The sequence below is a fragment of the Acyrthosiphon pisum genome, chromosome X (assembly GCF_005508785.2).
Source record: "Acyrthosiphon pisum isolate AL4f chromosome X, pea_aphid_22Mar2018_4r6ur, whole genome shotgun sequence".
In the NCBI taxonomy this organism is placed as follows: Eukaryota; Metazoa; Arthropoda; class Insecta; order Hemiptera; family Aphididae; genus Acyrthosiphon; species Acyrthosiphon pisum.
The window spans coordinates 103,088,366-103,112,086 of NC_042493.1; the positions used below are offsets into that span (position 1 = coordinate 103,088,366).

The following is a 23,721-nucleotide window of genomic DNA, read 5'->3' on the forward strand; positions in this document are numbered from 1 at the left end:
GTGACAATTGATTTAAACAAGATACTAATCCAATCAATTCCATTTAAAATCATAAAAATATGCATTAAAAATAATTTATACTCATTCAGATGGCTTTTGGTTAATGTACTCTGGTTTCCATAGTTGATTGCAAAAGAAGTTATTTACTAAATTTATATCATTGCTGATGGCAGTCATCAACTGATCAGATACTTTCTTACTATCTTCTTTATTAAAAAGCGCCATCAATGGCAAACAACCCTGTGCAAGATCCTTAGCTAAAGATACTTCTATTTGGTTTTCTTCTTTTTCCATCATACGTTTCATGTGCTTTTTGACGAGCTTTAACTATCAATAACTCTCTAACAGTTTTTAAACGTTTATCAGATAAACCAAACAGATTGATAAATGCTTTTTGACAAACATCCACACAGTTGAAATGATTTAATAACTTTCTTGATACGTCCATTGAATCACCTTCTAAAGACTTGTCATTCTCATCTTTGGAATCCAAAGATGCCCCTGAAGATGTTTCATCAAAATCTGATTCTTCACCTTCATCAGAGTCACTATTTATATCTGTAAAATGTAGTTAGATTGACATTGCATTAGTTTTTCAAATTTTATTAGAACACATCAATAAGTTATTGTGTTATATTTTAACAGTTGATAAAAAGAAAAACATGTCTATAATTTTTTTGAAATAATTTATTAGTCCTAGACAAGAGCAATGGATTAAATAAGCTCACTGGAGTTATAAATAATTTTATAGTAAATCAATCAAATTCATAATAGGTATCAAAATGTATAGATTTTATTTAATTGTTTCATTAGATTGTATCAATTATTAATTTACCGATGCAATTTATACTTGAAAAATAAATAATTATATTTTTAAATTAATTTATTACAAAAGAATAATCTTAATTAGTATTTATTTCATAGAAATTGGTTGAGTTGATATAAATTAAATTTGTTTGATCTAAATATCCAAGTTAAGCAATTAAATTACTCAATATCTTTAAGTTACCTGTTTATTAAAAGATACCAAACTTATTCAAAAAATATTAATTTTTTTTTTTTAAGAAAACATTGGTCTACTACTCACTTGACATCAAATTATCTGACACAATATAAGGTATTTTGTACTTGCAATGAATCCTTCTTAATAGTTTACCATTAGATGTCTCATTACTAAACAATCGATTAGCAACAGGTTGAGCCTTAATAATCTTCAGTAAAAATGTATTTTGCACTTGTTCGCTGTTCATTTCTACAAATATTTTTAACAGCTCATCCTTGGATTGCTGCGGTACACGTACTGAACATTTTTGGGGACACTGGCACAGTTCGTCTGAAAATATAAATATTCAATTAATTCAGTAAACAGTAAACAATTAAAACATTAAACGTTTCAATAATCACTTACCTGGTTGCTTTTTGCTCTCTTTAAGCTTTTTTATGACGTCAATCTGTTCTGATGACATTTTCCTCTTACCACCAGGTGCCCCTGTAACGTCGTCAGCAATGTTTTTTGGTACTATAGGATTTGCCATAGTACATGCACTTGTATATACTTTATATGTATATTACACACCTATAAATAATTATTTATTGTATTAATATTATTTTTACTACTACTACTAAAGTGTCTGTTTGTATGTCCATAGTGGTTTATCAATGAGGGTACATGGTTATCAATACTTAAGTAATTTAAAATGTTATAGGTACATAATATTTTATATTATTATTATATTTTATTATAGCCTGTAAGTTAAATATTATAAATTACAACAATATAACTAAAATCTAAAAGGAGGATTGACACATCCCAATATACACTTGTTTCAATTTGTATACAATGTAGAAGAATGTTTTGCTAAACACTGTAATCAAAAAAATGTGTTTGATCTAACAGTTGAAGATACTTTAAGTTTTCCTTTTTCATTTCCCTGCTTTGAACATAAAAATGAAATTGTCAAATCTATTCTGACTAATTTTATTGTAATGCGAATGCGCCACTTTGCTGTTCAAGAAAATCGCATTAATATAAAAAAAATCAGGCAAAAAAAAAATTGCCAAATTGATCTCAACTTAAGAGAAACTTTAAAGCTTTTCGCTCATTTTATTTGATATTTATTTATAATTAATACCATGGCTTTTAGTTTTTTTAGTGGTTTAGTTGCATTATTTAATGTTTTATTTAATTTGTTTTGATAATATTGTCTGGTGGCTGTTGTAATTAAGGTTAACATAAATTGTGTAACACTAGAAAGAACTTATTTGAAATTCTTTCTTACAGTTTTGAAGAAGCTGAATTACTATAATTTTTTCAATATTACAACAATAATAGTAAGTATAAAGAAAATAGGTATGTATATTCAATAGGCAGTGAAAATTATTTGTATTTAATTACAAAACAAATGAAAAGAATGACGTTTTTAGTATTTCAAACAATTTAATATTATATAGGTATATTATTCATTTTAATTTAATACAAGAGATTAAAGTATAGTTTGTATAGTATAGTTGATCCAGTAATAAATAAGTAAATAACCACTGTCCACCTCAGCTTGTAAGTTATAAATTATGAACCATTGTAGGTAATGATAAAATAATATTAGGTATTTAGGTACAGTTTAATAATTATTTATATATATATATATATAATTTTTTTCAACATTAGTCATGATCATTATTCGGTAATCATAAAAAAATGTAATATTGCATGATTATTTAAAGTTCTAAACAAATAAATGTAGGTGGACCTTTAGTTTAAGAATTTGAAGGTATATTGTTTATCAGTGAATGTACATATAATTGTTCAAAAGTATTGGCAACATTAAAAATTGTAATTGTAATGAATTAACATTGACTGGCAGCTGTTGTAGAAATGGTCAACAAATAATAATTTGGAACTATCAACTTGATAAATATAAATGTGAATCATTTTTGTTCCAGGCACCTATTTGAACGCACAATAACAGTGAATACATTGTGGATTATTTCTTTTACCTATAAAAATTAATTTTATTATTTAAATAAAATTACGATATAATATTATTTTTATTAATTATAATAATTATTGTACTTATTATATTATAAGGTAGGTAGATCACATGAGGTAGTACTCAATTATAGCTTTTTTATGTCATTCATAAAATATCTATAGGTAGTTATGTAGGTAATTGACTGGGCAGCCTGGGCTTGAAGATTATTTAAACAGTTTTGAAGATGATTGGATGTTTTTAATTTCCCTACTACCATCCCTTAATAATATATATCGACATAAAGGTACATAAATAAATATATTTATTACTTATACTAAATGTATGATCATACATTTTATATTTCTATCCTTTAGGATAATATACTATAATAAAATATATCCCTACTCACTACTAGCACTTTACGCGTGTGGTGAAAATATGAACTACTGAACCGTAACACAATCTGACCGGGTAGCGGGCCGGCGATAGCTAACCTGTAAATCTTAAACCGTGGTTAGTACTTATGTTGCATATTTGTATATTTGTGTTTCTGAGGTTTAAAATTATCTGCCAATAGTATTAAATATTTAAATTTTGGTTGGGCAACTAAAACAAATTGTTAAACTGTGATATATTGAATACGATAATCAAATAATCTTTAGCTGAACAGTGATCAACAAGATTATTGCATTCCAAAAATTAAATACCAGCTATACCAGCTGTTGGTCTCTTAACATAATCAGTTTGAAAAGACATAAAATCGATAAAAATGTTTATAAAAGTAATTCAATTATTCGCTCGATTATCCGGTACTAAGTTATTTTAATAAAAGGTCAATTTAATATTTTAAACATACAATTTGGTTTGGGCTTATCTTTTTTTATTCAAATGAACAGTTGATTCAATAAATCAATGATCACATTAACAGGAACTCACCGTAGTAAAGTAAATTACCTGCCTAATGTATTGTAATATTATAAACAAATCCAGCCAACAATGTAGATGGTTGTTCATATAAGTTCTCATAAAAAAAGTAAATTATTATTACTATATTGAAATTAGAAAATATTAAAATATACTTCATTATTAAAATGTATTATCTGGCCAACAAGTCTATAAAAAAAAAATTTAAACATGTAAAGATACTGTAGTAAGAATTTTAGAATTTGTAAGGAATTATAATAATAATAATAATAATAATGATGTCTAAAAGGTAGGTACTGAACATAATTTAGGTAACAAAATATAATATAACTAGTTATATACAAATACACAATGGTCAGGAGTAGCGCGCTAATTTTAGCTGAAGTGATTAACATAGCGTCGCTACAATATATACAATGTAGCGAAATACTATAGCGCGCTAGAAATTTACGGTTGGCGTAGCGAATATGTTCATTATTTTGTTGCTACTTCTAACCAATTTCATGATAATTAAAATATTATGATGTACTTATATTTATTTTTTTAATTAAGATGACTATATGAGTGTATTTTTGAATTTTTCGGATTTAACCCGTACCGCACTAATCAGTAATCGTAGATTATAGATAAGACTATAATCATAAGAGTATTATTACAATTATTAAATACAGAACGATAAATAATAATTAATATATTAATATTTCATTATCACTATATTTTTGGCATTCGGCGTTTTCTGTGTTTCTTTTAAGTATTAAATTTTATATGTAAAAAAACAGTATTTTAGATTCTATGTATCATTGAATTCAGATTTAACACTTCCATCATAACGAAAAGGTCCACTTACACTATACAGCGGAGCGTAAGATGTTCAAGATCCATGCTTGCCATCAACTTTTTTAAAAAATATTTAGTAGATCAAAATTTTTTGTAATCACTAATCCCCTTGCTGTATGAAATCCTTTCTCCCAGTGACCGAATGTTTAATCAATACAAACTACTAATTAGCAATTTTAAATAAAACGTTTATCTGTTTTGAGTTTTGTTACAAAAATACATAAGATACATTGAATAAACCTGCCTTCCGAAATTTGAAGAAAATAGTGGTAGGCATTAACAAATAATGACCAAGTACTCAAGTGAATATCTAAATAAATCAAAAAAATTTTTTAAAAAATGTAGCAAAAAAGAAGCGCGCTACATTTAAACAATAGCATTACACTAAAGACTAGAAATAGTACACTAAATTTAAAAAAAAAGTAGCTTTAGCGATAGCGAGCTACTTTTTGGCGGGAGTAGCAATAGCGTAAGCGTGCTACTTTTTGGCGGGAGTAGCAATAGCGTTAGCGTGCTACAAAAAAAACAGTAGCGTCCCGACCACTGCAAATACACAATTAATGTTATATTTGTTTATAAAAAATTATTCATTCAACAATGTATATATTAAGATAGGTAAGTACCTATAAAATCTATAATATTATTATAACATTATTATTCATTATACACATAGGTATATAGTTATATCATTCATGATTTTTAGATAAGATAAATAATTAAGATTGACATAGTTTACCAGTAATCAGCTAACAAACAGACCAATATCCATTTTCATTTTCACTTTCAATTGTAATAGTAAACAATTGTTATTTTATAGATAAATCTTTCCGTTTGCTCGACATAATCTAAGAACATTTCTTAAGCCGGAACTACAAGAATTATACTAGTCGACGGGATGTAGGTATATCGATACACTGATAAGCTTAAAAATACAATTTTATTGTATACCAAATAGGTACCTATACTAGCTTTTGATCTCCTAACATAATCAGTTGGAAAAGCCATACAAGCCAGTACAAAGGTTTACAAAAGTGGTTCAATTATCCTGTACCTACATGGTGATTTTAATAAAATGTTGATATTCGTAACATAAGATTTGGTTAGGGTTTATGTTTTTAGAGTCCGATAAACGGTTGATTCTATAAACCGGTGATCGCATTAAGTGGAAATCGTTGTATTATTTAATAATAATAATTAGTAGGTACCTAATCTGTACAACAGTAGCGTTATTATTATAAAAAATTAAAAAAAAAACAGGTACTCACGTGGTTACGCGACGATCGTCCGACCGTGGCAAACCGGCAACTTACTATAATTTATATAATATTATGACCAAAGACAACTGTTGCGGTTCACCCTATCAACAAGTCATAACAAAATAACAACATCACTCAAAATCAAAAATACACCGGTACGCGAAATAAAACAATATCAATACGTCGCCGTCGTATTCGTCCCGCGTCCAACCGCACTTTTTCGAATAAACTGATATTGTAATGTTATATTATGATAAATATCACGATTTAAGATATATCTAAGTGCATCGGCTTAAATCGTGATAGATGTACCGAAACCGAATGCTGATAAGTGAAGGCGGCGTCTCAGAATTTATAGATTACAATATTATAGATTACCCATATAGATTCGACGGCGTGAGCGCGGGACTCGAATACGCGACGAGTAAAATGAATAATTAATAATTCAAATGAACTTTACCGCCGGTTCATTTTTAGTAGTAACCGTTCACTATTAATTTGTCACCGATTATTAATCTAACGAATTTGTGGTAAACGACAACACAGTTGTATTCGGAACTCGTATACGACGTTATAGATAACCTGTAATCGTGGCGGGAATGCGCTATGCGCAGCGACGGACGAAAATCGGGCGCCGCCGACATGCGTTCGCGCTCGGTTTTTTGAGCACAGCGCGACACATTTTCCGTCATCCGAAATAATCAGTAATAGCTGATAAGTAATAGCAGCCAAATATCATTTGCCATTTGGCGTGAGCGGGGCCGGGTTGGTTACCGAGTAAAACTCGGTGGGCCGCGACAATTTTGGCCACTCGAGTAGGACACTAGGGCGGGGCCGCGCTGACTGCAAATAAGTTAAAAGTTGAAGAAATTGAGACTATAAAATAAAAAACTATGCGCGGAAAACGTTAATGTAGGTACGGAGAACTCGGTGGGCCGAATTTATCTAGCCGACGACCCTGGACGACGGTATCGGCCGTTTGTCGCTGTCGGGCCCGCGGCTGTCTATATTCTCGAAAACTACGCAAGGAAAACGAAAGACCAAAATGTTGGTTCATTTTTACGTAATGTTTCAAAATTTCGTATATTTGATTTCGTATATTATCGTCGAACGAAACATAATATTATTAATGTGGGCGCGTAAATATTCGTAATCGATGTTCGTCAAGCTAGTCAGTTGTTGTACGTAACGAATTTCGTTCGTTTAATAAAGCTCGTTTCGTGTTTGTTATCAATTATCGTAATATTTTATGTTATCATTTTCGATTATATTTTGCTAATTAGTAAATTAGGTAGGTATTGTACAATATCATTATGCGTTTATGAAAGTTTTCGTTTCAATATTAAATTGAAAATTAAACCTCAAGTAGTTAAAGTGTATTACTATATCAGGACCTAAAATTGTGTGCAATCACAAATATGAAACGTGAAATAGAAAATTAAAAATTTTACACTACCTAGCCAGTAGGTAGGTGCTTTTAATTCATACGCGTACGGCAAACTAAAGTTCTATTATTTTAAAAATATATTTTATGGAGTGGAATTAGGTGTGCAGTAGCGGATTTGATTCGTCTTACCGGAGGGGGGATATCTTTTTGGTCCAAAAATTCAATGATCAACAAGTAATTATTATTCAGTGTTTGGAAAGAACGACGTTAACGAACGCTCGTTTTAGTGAACGATACGTGAACGTCACTAGTTTTTTTTTTTTTTAAATAAGAACGTGAACGTGAACGACGTTTAAATAATTTATATATGTAATGAATTTCAACGATTTTTAAGACGTTAAAATATAATATAATTTTACGAATAAACGGACATAAAACAACAAAAATAAAGATGATTTCCACGATTTTGTATTCGTATTTAAATGATAAAAACAAAATAAAATCAATTAAATGAACCATCATATTTTCAAGGACCGTGAACGTGTTCATTTGAAAAAAATATCAATTTGAATGTGAACGAGTTCGTTTTTTTAGTGAACAGGATAACACTGTTATTATTTATAAGTAGTCTATGATGGGCCCTGTGTCCCCACCGCTAAACACCGCGCTTGTAGGTGTGCAGTAGAAAAATAATAAAATTCAAGAATTTTAGGCACTGTACTAGGTTATATTAATTATTTAATAAATATAATAATATACTAAATTATATTTTAATAAAAGTAATAATATTAATTATTATAGCTATAAGTTATAAACCACACAGCTAGGTAGGAAATACCTACATAGGTATCTCATAAATTTTAAAATAGTACCTACCTATTGCCCAAGAGTAAAATAATTTTATTTATAAAAGATCAAGAAATTATAAAGATTTATCCATTTACATTTATTGTTGGGCCACAAGGGTCATAATTGACACTATATATTGTGAATGAATGCACAATGTATTGAATAAACAGACGTTGTTATTAGTTTTAAAAATCATTTGAAATATGCTACTTATGCCTCATAAATAATTTGCATATTCATTTTTCCATTTGGTTATGGACCCCAAGTATTAAAAAATATCCAATATCTCTCAACAATCATTTATTTAAGGTTCAACAGCGTTTTATTTTTCGAGCAATAGGTAAGTTCTTTTTGACACATTGAATGCGTACTGACACCATTTGGCGTCATGAGGATCATTCAGCAATGCGTTTAATGCCATTTAGCGTACAATATACATTTAAAATAAATTGTTTAATATTCACTACGCGTGGCTGAATGTTCTTTTATTATTATTTAGCGTGGATTAAACGCATATGTTTTTAAATATGTATACATGCGTCGTTATGAGCAGTTTTTTTTTAATTTTTAAATTTATTTTGTTTTTACTTTTATCATACGCACTAGGTGAAAACTACAAAAAGACGACATACGCAGTCAACGTGTTAAGAGAATGTACAAAATATCATAGCACTGTAAGCAAAAACACAGGTTGGGTAAAAACAAGTTATATTAAATTTGATATCTTAAACCAAAACTTATATTTTTAGTTTAATCATCATTTGAATGTATAATAAGCAAACATTTTTTTTTTTTATTTGTCTGAAATCCAACATAATTAATTTGATATGTTATAAACAATATAAATAAAATAATTAAAAATCTTAACTATGGTTGATGCTTGTTCATATAATTTTCTCATTATAAAACTATTTCATTAGTATCTTTAATGTGACCTATTTAAGACTTCCATACTATCATAGTCATTAAATAGTATAAATCAATTAACTAATACAATATGCTGTTTTAATTTTAAAATATTAAGTACAAAGAAACAATATAAAACATCCTTTGGCATAGATGTTTTCTACCCCTCCTAAATTGTACTGGGATGCCATAACTGCTAGAATAGCTGCCCAAAAATGTTAATCTGAAAATTTCATGCAATTTAATGACAATAATAACATTACAATCAATCAAATTAGCATAAACAAACATATTAAATGACGTACCTAGGTATATATATAAGATTTAAATACATTTTATTTTAAAAATGTGTTATTTTTCCTTTTCATCTGTTAAACATTTGGGACAAAACCATTTTCCTTTGGGTTTTGCAATCAAATTGACACAACCAAAGTGGAACCATTCAATAGGACACTAATAAAAGCACACAATTAAAAATTATTATATACAAAAACAAAACAATGAAACAATGTTTACAATAAAAATTGAACATTATTAAAGTTTTAAGGGATACAATATTAAATAAGATATTTTTATAAAATAAAATGAAACAATGTATAAATAACTATTAAATTTAAATTTAAATGCTTACGTCTGGGTTATCACAGCCGACCATTTTACCAAAGGAAACTTGGTTGCATAAGCAAAATTTCGGTTCGTTCGGATCAATAGGCATGTCTGCTTTAGCCAAATATTTAACTCCAGCACCAACTAATGCACCAGTATTTAGGGAACTAGTATTTACTGCAACATTGGTAAGGCTTTTTCCATCATTGACAGCACTGACTGAAGGTGCTGCACTTGTCATATTTGAACCTCCTGAAAAATTTTGTAATACAATAAAATAAACTTAAACAGGACTAAAATTATGTTGTCCACAAACCTTTTTTCAGTGGTAGATTTCTGGTAGAATTGATGGCAGCATCTCTAAATTCAGCCTTGAATTCAATTTCAGCATTCAATCGTGCTAATACTGAATCTAATTTCCTAATATGTTTATCCACCTGAAAGATAGGTACAATATAGTAGACAAATTCTAGGGTTATGTCAACAAATCAAAATCTTCATACCACTTTATAAGTATTTAGAGATAATTGAACTTTATCATCGGAGAATTTTTTCGCTGTGTCAAACTGACTTTGTATGCTTGCCAAAGTTTCATTATTTTTGTCTACCAATTTTTCTTTGACATTTGTCATATAATTGTCGGCTGTTTGGTCAATTTTGCTCATCAATTGGTGACATCTCGAGTCGAGTTCTTGCATCAGAGTTAAGTTTCGATTTAACGTATCAGAAAGGTTCTCCAAACCTAAAATGTCAATCTGTTAGTATCTTGTTGAAATGCGATAACAATAGAGTACTGACTGTCCTCAAAATTATCCACGTATGATGTCGAAGTCATTATTAATTTATAGCTTAGCAAAGAACTTTAGTGGAGATGTTGAGTAAAACACACTTGTATACAACAACAATCTGGAATTTGCTGTGCCTTATCAACATGTAACTTCAGACTGCTACATAGACTACTTACTATACAACATTACTAGTGTTCTTATATAGTGTTAGTGTATACTGCTCCATATGGCATACCGTGTGATTTCTGGAAAAAAAATTCAAAGTTGTGATTGGTTAAATACAGCAGTTAGCAGTTAGTAACTATTAACTACAATGTTATCATAATATATTTCATATACCGGAAAGTAGAATCCAATCCTACGCATTGCATAATATATAATACTAATATTGATTACAAATACATTTTACCCAACTTAAGTTGAAAACATGGACAGAACTGACAAATGAATATAAAAAATGAACATTTTCGAGTTACGACACTATTTTGTCCACATGAATCATACTACTAACCATACTACAAATGTGGTTCACTCTATAGTTTATGTTCCTTCTTACCACAAGTCAATGAGCAACCATACATACTATATTTGATCGTTCTTTACAATTATACTTGCTAAGTGCAAGTTGCTACTTGCACACTAAAATGCTAAAAGATAATATCACCTAATAGCTAACACTTACATAGCGAATAATTATAAGTCCTATAGACCCAGTGTGAGCTAATTAAGAAAATTAGAAAAAGAATATTTATCACTAGTATGTATTGAAAAATAAACAGAATATATTGTTAACTTCTCCTGTCAGATAGGAGCAACAATTTAATAGAAATAACAAACAACTGATTCAAATAACAATATTAACGACTTTATTGATCACTTTTTAAACGTTCAAGCGCCGGTTCAACCTTGCGAAACAGCGCAGGCTACTACTCGCTATACAAATACTGCTGCTTTATGTAAACTTCTCCAGACAGCGCCAGTCACACGCCACACCATCTGGGGAAGTTTACAATATTTATTATTATTTATTATACGGACTAGGCATTAAAGAACATGCATAATAATATATTAGGTATATACATAACAATAAGCTAATTGATAACTTGTATATTTTCAGATATTTAGTAAAAAATGGTTAACACAAATCAATTCAATAAAAATAAAATTATCATGGGTTTATAGAAGAGATGAATGATATTTTTGATGCGTAAAAGTATAAAAGTATAAAGTAAAATAAATTAACGATAAACATACATTTTTGAATTTTTATTAATGATATTATTGAATAAATCAATCCCATAGTCATAATATATGACTTATAGAATAAGAGATAATTTTTTTAATTATGGGCTCTGGTCTTTTCTTCAAACATATTATAATATTAAAACAAGGTGATATAACATAGATAAAAATGATATCAATACACATTTGTGGAACTTCTTGAGGGAAGTGCATGAAACTACATGTAATTACCCATAGTTCAGTGTTTTTAGAGTGAAAAAATTCTGAACGGCTAAAAAATGACAGAACATTAAAGTTCTTTATAAATGTGTGTGTTGATTATATCATTAGTTATACTATATAACTATATGTCATCATAAAATAGGTATAATGTAGCACTCACTCGCAGACGATCGTCTCACTTTCCCCGCCATACATTTTAAAAGGGGAAAGTGCGTAACCGCATTTAAGTAAAATTCATTAGCAATAATGTTAATTTTAATACTTCAATCATAATCTAAACATAAAATAGCAAAACTTACCTTAGTTTGAAGACTGGAAATTATTACAGAAACTGGCTCAAAAGAATGGCAAACGGACCTTTACTTTGGTACTTTGTAAAATAAATGATAATAAAATGCTGAGTGTAAAGTCTGATAACATAATAACTAATTATAACTGTGACACTGTGACCAACCACATGCGTATTATATTCCATGTATCTTCTAAAACAATTCCATTGTCGACAGACTTTCACAAACTGAATTTACAATCCGTAATATCTGGGATTCGCCCTTACCCCAACTGACCTGATTACATAATTTGAACTAATATTTAAATATTTTTTATTTAACTGCATTGCTTGATGCTATCACTATAAATATAATATCGTTAATTGCTTCTTAATAATACATATTACATACAATTATGCTATCACTGCAATTTACTACTTTCAGAATACAATCATAATTCATAATAAAAAAGTTTTCAAGTTAAATTATTGTACGTGGTTTTGTTTAGAGTTTCTATTTTCTAATATATCTACTATATACAAATCAGTTAGTAGGTAATACTGTAGTAGGTACACAGAAATGTAGGTACTAGATACTTGAACTTCATGTCTTTGATAATATATTTAATATTATATAATGATATTTTAAAAAATTATTTTTAATTTTTAAAGGCTAATCACGAATTAAGCATATTATTTTAATTCGTGAGGCTAATAAAATCATGATGAGAAATAATCAAATAAGTCACTAAGCAAGTGATTATTTGCGATTATATACCTCTGATATGACTCGTAAAATCATAAAGGGTAACAATTGACAAATAATACGACAAGGTATAATAAAAATGTCAAAATCATATTTCAAACTTATCTTATAATGATTCAAAGACAGATAATGAAATAGGTGGGTATTTAGGTTTTCAGCTTTTCGATAATTGATGAAATATCAACAGTAATATTATATTGGTATTTTCGCAATAATATGTTAATACCTATTGTTATGCTGTGTTCTCGACTGTTCTATTATTTTACCAGCAACAATGAAAATAATTAAATCTAACAAACAAAATGACAAAATTTGTCTTGATGGTCATATGTACACATATATACTACGCAACTTTGAAACAATTAAATGACGATGTTCCAAAAAGTCTTCATTAAAGTGTCCAGCAGTTTTAAGTACGGATAAACAAATAACTGAAAATGAAAAAATTCATATTTTGCATTTTTTCATAAATTCATGCTTTTGTTTTTTTTTTATCGCTTTTTTTTCAATTGCCTTTTTTCCTAGATTCCTCTAATCAGCATACACTATTTATGCACATTTTTAATATAATTCGACCATACACCTATAAACTAATAGACAGCGCAAAGAGAGAGAAGTCAGGGTATACTATATTGAGTGAGCGAGAAAAGAAACAAAGTAATAATATACAGTGTGGCTACTGCCAAATAAAAAATTGTGTTACAATAAACTCTGCCAATTGTTATATTTTATTGTTAACATAATGCTTTTGAGGGGCGGAGTGGAATGCGCTGTCCATTATTGACTAATGATTAATTTATACGTCGTCTATGAATTCGACAAATCGCATTTTCTACTTTTCAAGTTTTCTACCTACATCATATTTCAATCTTGTTTCAACTTAAAAATATTTAATAATCATTAACCTTCATATTGATATTATTTTTTCCGATTTAAGCTTATAGTTTAATTTAGATTATTCTTTCTCGAATCATGTCTAACTCTGTATATGATACCTACGTGTCTCCTCTATCGACAAGATATGCGTCGACAGAAATGAAATTCAATTTTAGCGACAAGAAAAAATTTACTACATGGAGAAGCCTTTGGACTTTACTAGCCCAAGCTGAACAGGTAAATTTTATATTTTATTTACCATGTCAGAACATTCTGATTACAAACTTATTGACAAATTGTTAAAAATCGTAAAATGTAATATCATAAATAGGTCGGTAATTATACCTGTTTGTATTTACCTATTCTTCTTTTATATATATATATATATATATATATATATAAATGACACAATTAAATTTATTATTAATTGCCACTTGGAAAATTCTGTTTATTGTATCTATACAATTTTTTTGTAGGTACAGATACATAGTTTATTGTGTAGGTCTTTTAGGTGTTGTTATACTAAAATGTAAATCTTACCTCGTAAGTAGGTGTATAATTTACCATAAGATAGATAATAATATATTGGCAATTTTTAATATAACATAATACATATATTTAGAGAATTAAGTTATATTCTGTCCTTTTCTATTTTAGATTCTGGGTGTAGCAATGAATGTACCTATTAATTTTGCAATGTGTCTGGATTCTGAAGACACTTTTTCTAGTAGGAAGAAATCAAGGAAAATATGCTATAATCATAAAATTTGATGGAAGTTTCCTTGATTATAATAAATTGTTTGGTAACCTTTATAATCAAAAATTTCAAATATAGGTACCTACTCGGTTTATATTATTTTTATCTATACATGTCGAAAAAAAAATTAGTTTAAAAGCTTTAAAATGTAATACAGGTTCCTTATAAGTTATTAATAGTAATACAAGAATTAAAAAAAAAAATTAAGTTTGAATGTTTTACTATCACTAATGTCACTATTTTAGGACAGTAGGTATGCACATGTAATTGGTTTTTTACAAAAGTTAATTCAACCTACCTATTATTACTAATAGGAATAAGTATTAATATAATATAAAATATCAGGCTGACAAGCTGCCAATAAGCCCACATGATAACCGAGTGCGATTCGTTCCCATTATTCCTAACAAAAGTAATCAACGTATTAATGTATTGCCACCAACTTCACCCAAAGCTATGTTGCTTAAACCTTTTAAACATAAAAACATATAAACGATTGTCCTAGCAAAGAAAATTTTAACTTGGCGTTACATACAAATAATAACAAGAAATATAAACATTTTGCACCAGTTACTCATATGGAAACTCCTCTTCATCTATCTAGATTTAATGAGAATAACCCCATCGATAACCAAAAGAAGTTAAAAAGCTTAATACATCAAATTCTGTTGCAGAAAATTGTAATATTAATGAATTAGAAAATAGCTTACCAAGATTACCATTGCACACTTTTTGGACTAATTACAACAGTTCAAAAGATTTTGGATTTACTTTACCAACAAAAATACACACATTTAAAAAAACATTTTTTTCAAATTAAATTATTTATCCACTACTAAACAGAGTAGGTACAAACTATATGCTAAATTCTAAATTCCAAAACAATCTCAAGTAATACCAAACCCAATGAGCAAGATTAACAGTTAGAGGTACTTTGAATATATCTCTTATCTGCATATTTAGGACAAAAGTTACTTCCCATAGCCAAAAACATGAACATATCTTTTTTTACTATGTATAATGAAAATTCATCTCTTGTCACCAGTTAAAACATCAATACAATATTAGAAAATACTCAAGTTGTATTAACCAACCTTTTAACACGGATACCATATTATGGAAAGATTATCAGTGTCAACCACCAAGAATGTGATAGATATCTAGATACTTAAATAAAATAAATAATATCCTACATTCTTGTTGACAAATCGTTATACTTTTCTGAAATTAGTTTTAAATAATGTCTATACCATAATACATATAACCCTTCATTCTAAGAAATGATTAAAAAAATAATGATTTTATGAGCTTAGATGTGTAACATTAATATTCCATTAGTATTTAGACATTAAAATATCATTTGTCTGTGATATCTTGAGACAAATATTAATGAGATTTTGAAAAATAATTTTATTTTATATACCATATACCTACTTGTAGATTAATTTTAGAAAACTGAAATACAGTGCAAAAATATAAAATTATATAATTTTTAACAGTCATTAAATACATTATACATAATTTTTTAACATATAAAATATTTGTAAAAACCATTAATCTATAGAACATTCCAACAAATCATTACTAAGGGAACTATCTTTAAACTTAAATGTTCCTCTAGGTTTTACATAACAAGTTAATTTTTATCTTTATTTAAATAATGAAAAAGATTAATATATTTAAAAATCAGGCCTTTATTTTTAATTACATTTATCAAAGTTACAATTAAGGCATTATAATTATGTATAAATACTTTTATTTTTTTTTTAATTATATTTTATTTATTTAGGTATAATATAATAAAATTAATTTTTTTTCTTTGATTATTATAAATACTTTAACTGGTATGACGTTATGTGTAATAAAAATGTTTATGAAATACTTGATATAAAATTGATAATTTATTTTAATATTAATAAAATATAATATTCCCTTATGCCTATAAGTAGAAATGTGTTTATGGAATTTGAATTAAAAACGCGCACCTACTAAGGACCTATATATATAATACTATTTGAGCACTATATGAAATTGGCTATTGTACATATTATGTTGGCAGTTTACTGGACTGTCGAGCGTTCCACGGATTTATTTTATTTTATTAACTATATAACATTTTAAAAAAATAAAAATTTGGCAAAATTTCACTAAGATTAATAATAAGATAATGACCTGATGAATGAAATAACGCGTTGTAAAAGTTCTAGGTTAAGCTCCTACCTAAATATAGGTACCTACACAATTTTATATTCTAACCATAATACCTAAATACCTGTAACTATATGGCTTACGACAAATAAACTGAAATATTATATTAATATTTTTTGAGTTATTTTCATAGTTGAGCCAATTATATACATTATACATTATCTTTATCAAACTCAAAATGTTATTACATAATCGATGATAGTTTTTTTGTTGGAGGGGCAATGTCAATAGGTGGGTACTTTAGACCACCCAAATAGGAGTCAATGTAGTGCAGCATTTGTGTCTTTATACCTACACGGCTACACAAGGACTTTTGTTGATTTTTGTCAGTATATAATTACGTACCTACCAAACATAATGTATATATTAGGTATTTATTTGAATGTAACTCTATATCTAATTATACGCTTCTATATACAGGTGTAGGTTTCTACTCGAAATGTCACCATTTATAACAATCGAAATTTATGATTTTAGGAACTGGGACTGAACATAACCGACCAACAGCTAAAGGAGCTGAATGACAACGTGGACAATGTGGACTTTGCGGCGGCCGCCGAAGAAGAGAAGCTCACCCGACACGACATCATGGCTCACGTGCACACGTATGCCGCATGTTGTCCGACAGCCGGGCCTATCATTCACCTGGGCGCCACTTCCTGCGACATCGGAGACAACGCCGTAAGTACAAACGTGGGTGACCGCACTATCTATAGCTCAAGTTGGCGTTGAGTCGTATATAGGTCATATTATATTATAATTGTGTATACCTGCTTGGTGTGTATACCTGCTTGGCTAGATTCTAAGCGGAGCGATGAATGTGTTTTAATGTCTTATTCCAAAACAGAATTTTTTTTAGTAGTTATTTTACTTCGATACATAAAAATCGAATTAAACATCAGTTTTATGTATTCCTATAGCTTATAGACTATAATAATTAAATATAATATTTCTGAAGTAAACAAAAAATACTTGTCAGAAAATCCGAATAATTCCGATGTACCTATGACCTATATATGTCGTATGTGAATGATTCCCAGCGGCCAGCATGACAAGCTAGGAGTTTAAGACTATCGCTATAGGTACCTATTAGTAACTTCAGACTTAAGATATCTCAGGCAAACCCACAGAGTTGCACCTACTAAGATTTGTAAAATCTAGATTTTAATGTTCATATTATAAAATACTATAATTATACGAATATTGAGTACAATTTAAATTAATTTTGCACCCACTGAACTAATTTTCTGTGTGTGATATCCAGCAGTTACAACGGTGTTATTGAAAATTTTAATTTGTACAACATGGAATTTTTTTTCTCTTAGGACCTGATAGTTTTAAGGGACGCTTTGGACATACTGTTACCGAAACTGGCCGGTTGCGTAAAAACATTGGGCGAATTTGCGGATGAACACAAGCATTTGGCCACATTGGGTTTTACTCACTTACAGTAATTATATTACCTATATAAATAATAAATACTCAAAATATATAGATAATATTGTGCATTTAAAGTTTAATTATAAAGTAAAATAATTCATAATAATTGTACACTGCTATTTTCAGACCGGCTCAACTCACTACGGTCGGCAAACGCGCGTGTCTCTGGTTACAGGATTTGATTTTGTGCGAAAAAAACATAAGTCGTATTCGTGCTGACCTCAAGTTTCGTGGTATCAAAGGAACTACGGGTACCCAAGCGTCATTCTTGCAACTTTTCAACGGTAATTTATCACTCTTCTCTCCTACCTTCTATTTATATATGCATACACTTGTTAATGTAGGGGAGTGGGAATTATCCATACATAAATTCGATGGATAATATACTAAAATTTGTATTATTTTGTACACACAATATTTTATGAACAAATGATACAGTAATAATAAATAATGTAAATCCAAAAATCTTCCCTGATTTATTTTGCACTGTATAATATAACTACTAATAAATTATATTGTATATATATATATATATATATAAAATTATGTTTCAATGTTTTACAGGTGACTACGAAAAAGTTAGAGAATTGGATATCAGGGTAACTAGACTCGCTGGATTCCCAGATTCATACTCTGTCACAGGTCAGACATATCCTCGAATTGTTGATGCAGAAGTTGTTTCATCCTTGAGCATTCTTGGGGCTGTTGTCCATAAGGTATATTAAAATAATATTATAAGGTGATCCTATAGTATTATACAAGTTATAGGTATTTTATTTTGATAAAAGTACATATAATAATATAAATGTATTATGTATTGTACAGATGTGTACAGATTTGAGGCTATTGGCCGGTATGAATGAAATTGGAGAACCTTTTGAACCCACTCAAATAGGCTCAAGTGCAATGGCTTATAAACAAAATCCAATGAGAAGTGAAAGAGTTTGCTCTATTGCTCGGTATCTTATGAATCTGGTTAACAATCCTTTGTCTACTGCCTCTGTACAGTGGTTAGAGCGAACATTGGACGACAGCGCAAATAGGTCTGTGTTAAATGGTTTTTGTAACATAATTATTTTTGAAAAAAACTTTTAAACTATGTTTTTGGCATTTTAGGCGATTGTGTTTATCAGAAGCATTTTTGGCTGCGGACAGTATAGTTCTGACATTGCAAAATATCCTTGAAGGGTTATGTGTATTTCCTAAAGTGATTTCAAGAAATATTGAGAAAGTTTTACCCTTTATGGCAACAGAAAACATCATCATTGCAATGGTCAAAGTTGGAGGAGATAGACAAGTAAATAACAGACACTACGCAAACATAAATATTTTTGGTTTTGGTACAAAATTTGACCCAATTATTCACCATCCATGGCTTAGTATGGAAACCACCGAATTAATAATTTTATTTATTTTACTACATGTTTAAATAATAGTCATACTATAGGTATCATTTTAATTTTAAAAATTGAATACTATTGCCGATAAATGCAATTTTGTGAAATTGGTATGTTATTTTTGTTGAATTAACAAAAATTATATGAAAACCTATGCCAGGTCACCAATTACATATACGTAAAACACGCTAAGTCCAACTTAATAGTTTGTATTTTAATTTTAACTAAAGTAAATAATTCTTTCATAGTGTTATATTATTTACAACCATTCAGAAATGACTACTTTGCTTAAAAGAAAATCAATTAAAACAAGCAAAAACAACATATAGTTACATTTGGCATACACTGAAAGTTCGAAAAAAATTGCCAAAGCAGATTATCAAAAAACGTATTTTTGGACTTATAAAATAAAATATTATGTCTATAAGTTGATATATGTTTATGGAATTTGAATTAAAAACGTAGACCTACTGAGGTATTATTTTATTGAAACATAAAATAACCGTGACATAGTGTGTAACTGTTTAAGTAGGTCTCTATATTATAATATAATACGTATAATATTAAATTTATGTTTATTGAAGACATAGATACCAAACTATCCATATAACAATATTGATAGTATAAATAGTTAATAAAAAAAATATATCACTTACAAATATAGTTAACATATATGACATAACTTTTAGTGTAAATAATATAGAAATGTCCATAGGGAACTTTGGAATGGGGACGAAATACACTATAAACTATGAATAATTAAGTAAAAAGTATAAATGAATGTGATATCTGAGATTGGTTTATATTCAAAAGTTTTTATTATAAGGGAGGGAGGTCGTGAGGTGACTCATTTTATTTTCCCCTATTTTGGGGGGTCGTGACGTTAAAAAGGTTGAGAAACACTGCTATAGACTATAGTTATCAGCCTATTTACCCATCAATAATATAATATTTGATTATTGTTTATCTACAACATATTAATATTAAGTAAAATATACTCTCGGACTAGATGTAGATATATTAATCGATTGGTATAATAAATGTCAGATTAAGTTATAAATAGGCTGAAGATTAAAATTAACTAGAAACAAGAACATTTTAAATGCCTTGACAAATTAAAATCCAATTTAAATGAACATAAAATACAATTAAGATAGGTATATTTGTTATATTTTGCATTTCATTATAGAACTGGGCAATCAGATGCTATTTAATATTTTCAAATAAAAAACTCTGAAAGTTATCGGCCAGTGTTTTGTATAACTGAATCATAAGGGTGAATATAATAATAGTGGTTTTTTAATAATAGAACAAAAATATTTTTAAAAATGTTGATTTTACTAGGTATCTAAATAAAATTGTTCTATTGTATCAAATTGTATAAATAAATAAAAACAAATTTTAGGTGTGCCATGAAAAAATAAGAGTTTTATCACTAGAGGCAGCTAGTACAGTTCGTCTAGACGGTAAAGACAATGATCTATTGGACAGAATTGTGAAAGATCCTTATTTTGCACCAATTTTGGATCAGTTATCTCATCTTTTAGATCCATCTACTTTCGTTGGGTGTGCACCCGATCAGGTAAATATCGAATGAATGCATTTTATGTTTATTTAAACTTAAATAACATGGGTGGTTGATTGTTTAAAGGTAAACCATTTTCTAAAAGAAGAAGTACAGCCTGTGGTCAACAAATACATTTCCAAGATCAAAACTACAGCTACAAAACTGGATATCTAAATCACAATACTTTTTAAATACCTACTAAAATTCACCAAACATTATACTTTCAAATGCTTACACTCTTTAAATTAGTGAATTTTACTAAAAAATTGTAGCCTTATGTTTTAACAATAAAATTATTAAAGAATTGTATTATTTTCATTTTTCCCCCTTTAAAATGTTACCAATTTGAAGAAATCATGTTAAAATCCCATGGTACATTTAAAAGTTATAGAAAATCGTATAAAGTATTATTGAGCCATATGAAATTTAAACAAATATTTTTAAAATATATAAATATAAATATATGTTTCTGTTATATTATAATATTATTATACCTATTAAATAACCTGTATCACTAAAATTAACTGGTGTAGTTGTTTGCATAAATTGTAAAGTAATATAGGTGTATCTACAAATTTCTCTTAAACACTTAGATATAAGTACCTACTTTTAGTTTTCACAGGCAACTGCCATAAAAAATATTAAAATTGATTTAAGGACCTATGTGAAATTGTGTCTAATGCAACTAAACATTGTCAGGCACGGCGCCAAGGGGGACAAGGTGGGGCTCTAGCCCCTCAGAAGACAGTTCAGTCATCTCGCCCCCCCCCCCTGAAAAATATGTACGATATAATAAAGTCATAAAACATTATTTTTAAAAGAGCTACATTAAAGAATTTTTGAAATATACTCTTTAAAAACTTGTCTAGACTGTAATTTCTTCGATTTAGTTTGTTCACATGGAATCGTCTTAAACACTTTCATAGTTTTTTATTACAATTGATTTTTTTTTAACTTAATTTACTTAATTGTATTCACCAAATGTATGTCAATTATAGTGCAGTTATGTTTCATTAACACAACACGAGTGTCATATACCTAACATGCCTCACATACCTAACCTATACATAGGCACAATTTTTTTTTATAAGCATTTAAAGATCAAATTTGGACACAATTTATCAAATTTTAATTTGAAAAATTATTTTGTAGTTAAAAATTTATAAAATGTTCAATTTTTGTATCTAAGAATTGAAAATTTAAAACAAGATTCCACGTAAGTAATTAATTCTGTTACCAAAAAATCTAAAAAATACATTTACGCAGTTTATTTTTATAGTCATTTTAAGTACAAATTTGGACGAAATTACATATTAAAAACCTAGGATAACTATTTTAGTTATTTTGTTGTGATTGTGTAATATTATTCGTGGGTACTTGAAACTTCTAAAGTATACTATTATATATCTATGATAGTACCACGGTTTTTTGTTGATGTATAACGCGTTATAAGTACCTAATAAATATTATGATATGATTAATTTGGAATTTATTATAGGTACCTAATATAATATTATGTCTTATACCTAGACTAACATACCGTCTCCGCTCAGAATCGTTTTTCTTATACAATGATATTATATCATTGAATTCAAATTTAACACCATCCATTATACAGTGACCCACTTGTAACCTACTGTACAGCAGAGCGAAATCCACTTACCCACCTTTTTTAGTATAATATTTATCAAATTTTAATTTTTTTAGCGTACCTTACCTATTATACAAAAAAAACCAGAAATTTTTTTAGGTACTTCATATTGTTTGTTATAAGAAATTATGGATCGACATTTTTACAGTCGGAATAAATTATATTTTAGTTGGCGAATACTTGATTTCACCCTACCATCAAAGTCGTATAACGCCGGCCCTGTCAAGCGAATCATCGACGATCATTTTCCATCCGAAAATATTCGTCATTCTTCACCACCGCGTGGTTCATAATTTTAAATAGAATACTAATACATTTACGACTAAGAAAACGGTTTTCATCAAAATTTACCGTTTACCTACTACTGACACTAAACCACAGGCGGTGGCGAGGCGATGATATTATAGCAATATAAATTATAAATTATAATATATTGCCAAAATATGTAAAAATAGGTATGTGTATGGATCTTTAAGAGTCTGAAAAAGAGATCTTTTAGAGTTTGTAATAGTTTAAATGCATAAATGTGTAAAATATCAATCCAAATAAAATAGGTATTTGTACCTCAATATTGTTGGTGCAAATATATGTCAAAATCATATAACGCCGATCCTGTTAGCACACAACGACTATTCCTATTACTTTTTATTTTTACTATTTTACTATTATGGTGTCTGGCTTCAATCACTGATGTGCTCTGAGTGCCAGCACCAGCCGATGCCACTAGTTCCCGGAGGGGTAACCACCCGAATTCTCAATGGCAAAACATTGCCACCAGTGGCGTATTTACGGGGGGGGGGGTCAG

General features: G+C 28.7%; 2 protein-coding genes and 1 pseudogene across 2 annotated transcripts; 1 reads left to right on the plus strand and 2 right to left on the minus strand.

Annotated features, from left to right (window-relative positions):
• Positions 1-6: 6 nt before the first annotated feature.
• On the minus strand, positions 7-6,526 carry LOC115034562 (annotated as a pseudogene).
• Positions 6,527-9,439: 2,913 nt separating this feature from the next.
• On the minus strand, positions 9,440-12,350 carry LOC107884352 (inhibitor of growth protein 5-like). The gene is made up of 6 exons (XM_029485728.1): positions 12,286-12,350; positions 10,533-10,767; positions 10,238-10,476; positions 10,051-10,171; positions 9,760-9,986; positions 9,440-9,581 (listed from the first exon to the last, which is right to left on the minus strand). Exons 2-6 carry the CDS (start codon positions 10,567-10,569, stop codon positions 9,480-9,482), a joined length of 726 nt encoding a protein of 241 aa, XP_029341588.1. The 5' UTR covers positions 10,570-10,767; positions 12,286-12,350; the 3' UTR covers positions 9,440-9,479.
• A 1,627-nt stretch (positions 12,351-13,977) lies between these two features.
• LOC100166999 (adenylosuccinate lyase-like) lies at positions 13,978-21,505 on the plus strand. The gene is made up of 9 exons (XM_001945620.4): positions 13,978-14,133; positions 17,339-17,542; positions 18,187-18,311; positions 18,428-18,585; positions 18,866-19,017; positions 19,127-19,344; positions 19,418-19,598; positions 21,104-21,280; positions 21,350-21,505. The coding sequence occupies exons 1-9, from the start codon at positions 13,993-13,995 to the stop codon at positions 21,437-21,439; spliced, it is 1,446 nt and encodes a 481-aa protein (XP_001945655.1). The 5' UTR covers positions 13,978-13,992; the 3' UTR covers positions 21,440-21,505.
• The last annotated feature ends 2,216 nt before the right edge of the window (positions 21,506-23,721 follow it).